The 9,006-nt window shown below is 34.6% G+C and overlaps 1 protein-coding gene across 1 annotated transcript; it reads left to right on the forward strand.

Moving 5' to 3' along the window:
• The first annotated feature begins 127 nt into the window (after nucleotides 1-127).
• On the forward strand, nucleotides 128-7,453 carry LOC146999582 (uncharacterized). The gene is made up of 2 exons (XM_085808428.1): nucleotides 128-6,469; nucleotides 6,574-7,453. The coding sequence occupies exons 1-2, from the start codon at nucleotides 6,311-6,313 to the stop codon at nucleotides 6,889-6,891; spliced, it is 477 nt and encodes a 158-aa protein (XP_085664554.1). The 5' UTR covers nucleotides 128-6,310; the 3' UTR covers nucleotides 6,892-7,453.
• Nucleotides 7,454-9,006: the final 1,553 nt, after the last annotated feature.

Raw genomic sequence — 9,006 nt, forward strand, 5'->3', positions numbered from 1 at the left:
AAAATCATATCATTGTCATGGTGTGTACATGTTTTTTATAAAAATTGGAAGTGATTTAACAGTTTTCTTTTATAAAAATAAGCAAATTTATCTAATATTTAATGTTTGGAAAATAAAGCACAGCACATCAGTGCATTCTACATTCTGAAAAAGGTTCAGATTAAAATTCCCAAAATTCAAAAGAGTATTCAGAGAGGGATTTTCAAGTTTTTTTTAAATTTCTGGAATTGGTTTTTAAACTTCAATTGAGACAAATAAAGATTCGATTGAGAAGCTAAATTTCGATTATTTATTCCTCAACAAACTATACTACGTTTGATAAAATGGATGTGATTTAATTAAACATATCACAAAGATGTAAGCTGAATTATTTCATTATAAAAAACAAAAGTCTGACACCAGCACATGACCTCCCACTAATACTATTAAGACATGGAATTGTTGATTGTAAGTGTAATTTGTTTATTCAATGTTAATTATAAAATCCATTCATTTTTTATTTTTCAGTTCTTCCATACAATGATAATTACACATGCTAATGTATGCTGCAGAAAATGGGACAGTTCTATATCTCTTGTTCTACTAGGCCGATTGACAAAATTCAAATTGTGTTTTTCATATCTCGAAATCGCGACTTAGGATATATATTAGATTTAAATATAGCATTGTTCAAATATAGGTATATTAATACAAAATTGGACACTTTCTGAAATGACATGACAATGTTTTTCCATGTTTCGATTCTATGACTCAAATTATGTCTAAGTATTAGATTTATAAAGTTTGATGCAAAATGTATGGAGAAATTCAAAAATTTATCTTGGCATTTCCCCCCCCCCCAGTTTGCGCTAAGAATAATTCAGCAATCTATTTTCCTTTAATTTTTTCCATTGCACACAAGCGAAAAAAAGGTCATTGTTCATACTTTCAGCCAATTTTAACAAAGTGCATAAACCATATTTGGCATTATTATTGCTTATAACAAATATGCTAAATTTCAAAACGCACAAATATGTAAATTCACTTATATTTTAGGAAATTTTGAATAAAAAATAGTAATTTTTTTGCAGGTGTCCCTAGAAATACATCTACTTTAAGATGATGTTAAAAATTTTGCAGGTTATAATTCAATTTTTTTTCAAAAAATTTATAAAAATGATTTAAAAATACAAACTTTAAAAGTAAGTCATAAAAAATGGGGGAATTTTATTTGAAATGAATCTAAATTTTGAAATGTGAAAGGAGGAAACAAATAAGGTTAATCAAAAAAGAGATATTAATAAATAATACCAAATTCAATTAACATGGAGAAGCTAAAATTTTGAGAGCTGATTTGTTAAAAACTTTCTCGTGTGATTTCTACAAAACGTGGCAGTTTGGCATAATTTGAGTCATAGAATCAAAATATGGAAAAGAATTTGCATGTCATTTCAGAAAAGGTCCGATTTTGTGTCAAAATACCCATATTAGAACAATGCTGTATATAAAACTAATACATATCCTAAGTTGCGCTTTGAAGACATAAAAAATGCGAGTTTCGTAGAATCGCCCAGTAGAACGGGAGATATAGAATAGAACTGTTCCCCCCTTTTTTTTTGTGTAGTGTACATATATGTTCTCATGCTTTGGTTGAAAAATATCACATCTCTCATAGTTATATCCTGTGATCATACAATGTTTTAGATTCACAAATTAATAGCTTAACAATTACAAAATTTTTAAAAGCAGCATATCTGTAGAATTTCAGATGGAATGTTATGAGTTGTCATAGATTTCTTTTTCAAGTACCATATCTTTTTGTACGCTAAAGATTGTCATGGGCTTCCTCTAAGATACCACATCTGGTTGTTCTCTATACTAAAGATTAAAATGGGCTTTCTGTAATATACCACATCTGGTTGTCCAGTTTTACCTAAATTCTGTGTTAACTCTTCATATGAATGTAGAAATTTTATATGTGGCAAATAGAAATTTTGCGAACTTCATATAAGAGTTACCGTGGATGAAAAAATATCATACACACAAACAAAGATCATTGTAAAAATAATAAAAACATGCTGTGGAGACCTTAATTCATACTTATTTACTGAAAATTCTCTATCAAATTTCTGGACAAAAAACACTGCTTCCCTTACATACATAAGTTGGCGGAAGATAAAAAATTATGGTATGTTTGAAATAATGTTTAAAAGTGAATGTTTATGACAGGAAAATGCAACATACATGTTACCCTTACCTGTTTTGCCCGTACAGTGTACGGGCATGGTTTTCGTGCCTGTAATGATTTGCCTGTATGGCGTGCAAGCAATCTGATACCTTTGTCACTTTCACTGTTTTGGCAGCCACAATAATTATTGCAGTACCTACTGGTATTAAGGCTTTTAGATGAATGGTGACTTTAAATGGGCCTTATTTTTTCTATTTTTAATGTCAAATTAGTCATATAGATGATGGTAGTTGTCCACAAAATGTTAGTTTGCGAAGTTTATTCTGTTTGGTCTAAAAACACTGGCTTTTTCATAAGTTTTGCATTACACTGCGAGTTTTTGTCTTTGAGTGTTTACACATTTTACACATTATTTGATAACTTCATTTATATACAAGTAGTGTAAACTATCTTTATTATAAAATAAAGGATGATTCAGAATGGATGGAGCTAATTTCTTGTATTCGGAAGCAGAATCTGAAATATCTGCAAATGAATCTGGAAGTAGTGGAAGTTTTCTAGATGGCTGCGACACTAGAGTAGTACAGATGTTCTTAGCCAAGCAAGGCAATTTTTTTAAATTAATCGTAATAATCCACCCGATCCACTTCCTAGATTTTCTGTCATTGGAAATCCAAAATTGAACTTAAATATTGATATAGCTAATGGTAAACTTCAGTTTTACGAAACTTTCATTGATGATTATTTGCTAGACTTGATTGTTTTGGAAACTAGATATGCTGAGCAGTGCATACAAAATAGCGTATTTAGTATACATTCTAGAAGAAAAAAATGGGAACCGACATCGAAAGATTAAATATAGGTATTTTTTGCTTTGATTATTCTTCAAAGGGTTATAAAAAAGCCAGTAGTTGAGGAGTATTGGAGCAGAAGGCATTCTGCATCTATACCGTTTTTCCCAAAGTAATGTCATTTCCAGTTAATTCATAGTTATTTACATTTTTCAGATAATGAAAAATTCTCATGAATACCGAAAATTAGTTAAAGTTTGTTCTGTGCTAAAGCATTTGAAAACTAGGTTCCAAGAAGTCATTACCCCTGAACGAGATGTCACCCTAGACGAGTCTTATGTTATGCAAATGAAGAGTAAGTTGGAAACAATATATCCCACTAAAACAATCGCCATTTGGAATAAAAACGTACATGCTTTGTGATTCAAAGACTGGATATGTATGGTCTATGTTAATTTACACAGGAAAAGGAACTGTATTTGATGACAGTTACAAACATTTGAGCAAATCGTCGCAGGTTTTAATGACACTAATGCAACCACTTTTACATAAAGGATACTGTCTGACAACAGATAACTTTTATTCATCGCCTGAAATAGCAGATGTCCTGATTAGTTGCTGCACAGATATGTATGGAACATTAAAACTTCAGAGAAAGGAAGTTCCTAAAGCACAGTTGAATGAAAATCTTTAAAAAGTGTAAATGGCCACTTACCAGGGAGGAAAAGTATGCATTATGAAATAAATGGACAAAAAGCCATGTCTCTTATATTTACAGTACCTAATCCAGAAATGGCCCAAGTACCCATGTACAAGAATGATATAAAATGAAAACCGAGGGTAGTTATGGAGTACAACACAATGGGTGGTGTAGATTGAATGGACCAGAACCTAAATACTTATACTGTGATAGAAAAGAGGGGAAGAAATGCTATAAAAATATTTTTTCATCTTCTAGACATCAGTTTATGGAATGCTTATGTGTTGTACAAGAAGCATAGCAGTAAACATACAAATTTACGATTTTGGTTAAATATTATCGACCGACTAATTGAAAGATATGCAACAGTAGAAGAAAAAAAAAAGGTCGCCCTGGAAATTTACCAACTACACTAAAACTGACAGGGCCGTTCGTAGGCCCTTAGCTGCCCGCGTACTTTCCTAAGATTGCCTCGCCCAAATTTAAAAACAAATATTTGCCAATGGTTAGTAAAATGTTTATTTCATACTCACTTAGAACTTACATATGACAAATTGTACAAAAATTACTTACATATGACAAGTACTTACGATGAATTTACTGAATTTAAACTATTTAATCGTGGTATCGCGAGAATCCGACTGCCCACGTACTTTTTTGCGCTGCATCCCCCCTAGGAATAGCCCTGAGAATTGTCCCCACCTCTTTTTTTTTTTTTTTTTTTTTTTTTTTTTTTTTTTTTTTTTTGCAAGATGTACATACATTACAGTAGTACTAACCCAGATTTATTGCTGGTCACTCCTGACCTGAAGGCCATTTATGAGCAACGGATTCTTAAAGATCCATGCTCGGGACATTGCCAAGTTGTCGTAGAATTCGCATTTCAGACTTCCCAAAATAGTAAACCAGTGTCTAGAATTTCCTCGGAAACTAAAGGCTAGGTGGAAAGACTTTGAATCTCTTGTAGACAAGGAATTAGATCCCAGTTCCAAACCAAAACATCAAAAGACTGTATGACATCATTCATGAAAAGATCATCTGCTGTACGAAGAAAACATCTCTAAGAGGCGGAGTATCAAGATACAAATGTTTCTGGTCAGCTAATTTAATTGATCCAAAGATGAAGTGAGATAGATTCAGACGTCATGCAGAATCGAGCAGACATTCAGGCTTGGAGACACCAGGCTGCAGTTTTCAAAAAAACTCTGCAGCTTGAAAACGTTCAACTTTCGGAAAATTCATAACAAACCTTGATTTCGAAAGGGAGAGGAAAAGAGCTCTTAGCTTATTAAAAAGCGAAGATTAGGAATTGCACAATAAGGATCCTAAACGACCTTTTCGTTTTAAGAAAAGAACTTTGGTCTCTGATAAAGAAGTAGCGAACTCTTTTGTACAGTTTTTGTTGACTCACGTAGACAAGAACCCATTGCCAGACGACCTGACCGTCTAGAGTAATTATTCAAAAATTTAAAAATACACCAAAGTTAGGGTTCTCAACAGATTTCGGTGTGTCCATTTTCAATGCTCCCATTAGCTCATCTGAATTGAAACGTTCGTTCAAGAGCCTCAAAATATGCAAGTCCCCGGGTGAGGACAATGTATTCTCTGAATTCCTCGTGCACTTGGCCCTGGAGCTTTTGAATCGATTCTTTTGTTCTTCAACAAATTTTGGACTTCAGGCTGTTTTCCCTGCCTTTGGTGTAAATCTACAATTATTCCGATTTACAATAATAATAATAATAAAGACCCAAGGTATGTCCAGAGCTATAGGCTGATCTTCCTGACAAGTAACTACTGTAAAAAATCATTATTAATAGATTAAATTGGTTTTTCTAGACAAGAAACATTCTCGAAGAAGAGCAAGTTGGATTCAGATTCACCAACCATCAGGCTGCCGTCCATAGTCAGCCTATCAAGGGCGCTATGTACAATAGATGCATGTTATCTACCGTATTCGTCGATTTCAAGTTGGTTTATGATTCGATATGGAGAAAAAATATTCTCTTAAAGCTATCGGATATGGGTGTATATTCAAATATGCTGAACTGGTATTGTGCTTTTCTTAATAATCAGTAGTAAGCCCAGGTACTCAGCCGACGGAAGTGATGTCACAGAAAAGGGGCTTGGTCTCCGCCATCTTGGATCACGTGACAACCTGAAGTGACATAGCTGGATGGGATGACATCATGCATCGTTTTGTTTTTTATTCTGTGGCAACGATTTTGTTTTCAAAGTTTTTATTTTTTGTGGCAACGACCTCTTGAGCCACGTGTTTGGAATGACATCATCCATTTCTTGTTGGGACATGTTGTTTTACAAAATGGCGTCTGCCGTATCACACCTTTGTATGCCTGCGCTGAGGTGTATGGATACTTTTTGTTGAACCAATCAGATTCTTATGACCTCACCGTCTCTTAACCAATCACCGTTCAGATGAAATAAAGAGTTCCTACCCGATATAAGGTTATCCGGAGCAACGTTCCGCATTTCTTTCCTGCCTGTCGCCCTGAGTGTACGTACCTGCTTTTGCTTAGACAACCATTCTTCACTGCTTCGAATGGATCAGGCACGAAACCACAGAGAGATAAGTAACTTTTTGAAAAGTTACTGTTTATAGATTTTTTAATCTTTAAAAATAGTTGAATTTGCAATATGTGCTTAATTTGTCTTTACTTTTTTCAGATGGAAAACCTATTTGAGAAAGAACCTATGCCTTTGAACGATAAAGTGTTGAGACATGATGTTCCAAGAGAATCAGCTAGCTCTTGTGCCAAAAGAAAAGCAGAAGAAACAACCCATTTCGAGAAAAAAGTATGTATTTACGAAAAGCTTATATATTAAAGTTGATATTGTATGTGACGCCCATTTTTATATATGTTATTGGTATACTAACTGATTTTATTTTTTTTTTGCAGCGCAAAGGACTCTTCACTGAAAAGGCTATTCCAGAGGAGCTCACTCACATGGGAAACAATGTCTTTGTGGGACCCAGCATTTACAAGGGAAAAGTGACTGTGCACATCCGAGAGTATGCCAAATATGGTAAAGCTTACTATCCGACAAGACGTGGGGTGAACTTTGAGCCATGGTGTTTGAATATTCTCGGAACCAACATGACAGTGGAGGAACCAGACCTGCTGACACTAAATCTGGAGTTGCCCAAGAACTTTGTGGTCACGTATAAGGATTCCTTCCCACTTCACTCTAAAACAACTTTCTGCTCAAGAAGATGAAAAAAGTAGCCTCAGCATTACAACTACGCAGTGGGAAGAACTGATGACCCACTTTAGCCGTATCAGTGACATTGTCACCAACCTCGTTTATCAAAACATGAACTTTTGTGAAGCCTACGAAAGCATATCCGACGAACCTGTTAAGGAGGAAAATCTGCCCCAATCTTTTGACATTTCTATGGGAAAAGCATGCCTCCAAACCATTCTAAAGATGTCGCTTTAAGAGCTTCTTAACGAACAAGTAGAACTAAAATATTCCAAGCGCATAGACTGTGAAGAACTTGTTCATAAAACAGAAACTGTGAATGCTATTGCTCTGAGATTCAATGCTGTTGACATCGCCAAACAATTTTACGGAAATATTTGGTGTGAAGAATCCTATTTAATGTTACTAAAACCTGCTCACTATTACCAAGGACTTTTTAAAATCTGTTTGTTTAAACCATGTACTCGATGAAGTAAGAAACACATTTTGTACTACCAATGGTGTCTTAGGTATTGAATACTATGAATATTTGTAAATTAATTAAGATATTCAATAAAAAGTTATTTTGTTTTAAAATGGCCTCATGACTGTCTCCAGGTTCAGACCTTATTTAAAAGAATTAATCTGTAATGAACACTTACATAATTTTTTAAATATACCTAATGAGTACAAACATTGATTTTTATAGAGTATAAATATGGTTGTTCTTAAACATATATATCATTACTTGTTCAAACTTTGAGATGTTAAGTAACATTCATTTTCTCTCTTGTACATTTGTTAGTTCTATTTTCTAAAATCTTTATATTGGGAAGTTATTAGAAACTCTGGCATTATTTCCCTGTTCTAGTTAAACATATATAAATGAATATCAGTGTACGCTTAGATCATAACAACTGTTGCAATGAACGCAGCTCTGTCTCAGACCTATCGGGATCCACAGGTCCCCGCAAGTTTCGGGGGTGTTGCTGCTTCGCATCGTGCTTTAAAAGGTCGCGTAAAAACAAAAGACATCCAGAAATGGTTGCAAACCAAGGATTCTTATACTTTGCACAAGCCTTTGAGGCACAAGTTTCCCAGGAACAGAGTCATCGTAGGAGGCTTAAACGAGCAATTTCAATCTGATTTAGTGGATATGCAATCCCTGACGTCTTTTAAGGATGGATATAAATATTTGCTGACCTGTATAGACATCCTTTCGAAATACGCTTGGATCCCTGGGAACAGATGCTGGGAGAGAGTTTACCAATAAACAAGTTCAAATTTTTTTTAAAAAGTGAAATGTTCGCTTTCACATAATACAACCAAAGCTTCTGTCATAGAAAGATTTAATCGAACTCTAAAAACAAAAATGGGAAACCGAAATGCAGGAGTGTTTGTGCTCCGGGGAAACCCCGGAATTCCGGGGATTTTGAACTTAGATACCCGGAAATTCCGGGGATCGTCATTCAAAAGGAAGTAGGAATAATAATGAATTATTTATTTTGATCTGGGTAATTTTGTTTGCTTTCAATGTAGCTCCCAATTTAATGGAACTCTGCAAACAGTTGAGCCGCGATCAGACAAGCAGAAAACGCAAGGTCAGTGTGTGTGGTGAAAACTTTTCCTTTCTTTCTCCAAAGGCAGTGATAATGCATGAAAAGGGGGAAAAAACTTCTTTTTTGTTCTATCTTATTGCGAGTTATGACTCATTCCCCCGGTTCTCGGACATTCTCTTCTGGATTCTTTTCGGCAAGTAGGCGCGGCAGAATAAAAAGGGAGAGACTTCGTTCGACCAGATGTGCGATCACGTGACTCTGGGTTCAAAGGTCTTATCTCTCCTGACGTGGCGCCAATAAGTAGAGAAGAGGGATTTTTCGCCGTATTAGCTATTTGTCATTGATCGCTTCTCAACTTTTTTTTTCTCTGCTGTGTAAAAGTTTCGTTTCATTTATTGATGCACGTATAAATTTTTCGTTTCGTTTATTGAAATATTTTTTTATTTATGTACGCAAGAGAATTTCACTATGAAATTTCTCGATATAAATAGTGATATTATACAATTAGAAGAAGGTGTCCAGAATGCATTTAGGTGGAATTGGATTGAACGGAGAGATGGTTATGGGGATACCATCGGCACATGGTGCAAG

The sequence above is a fragment of the Stegodyphus dumicola genome, chromosome 1 (assembly GCF_044657685.1).
Source record: "Stegodyphus dumicola isolate Sdum_Otavi_A_Nest chromosome 1, ASM4465768v1".
In the NCBI taxonomy this organism is placed as follows: domain Eukaryota; kingdom Metazoa; phylum Arthropoda; class Arachnida; order Araneae; family Eresidae; genus Stegodyphus; species Stegodyphus dumicola.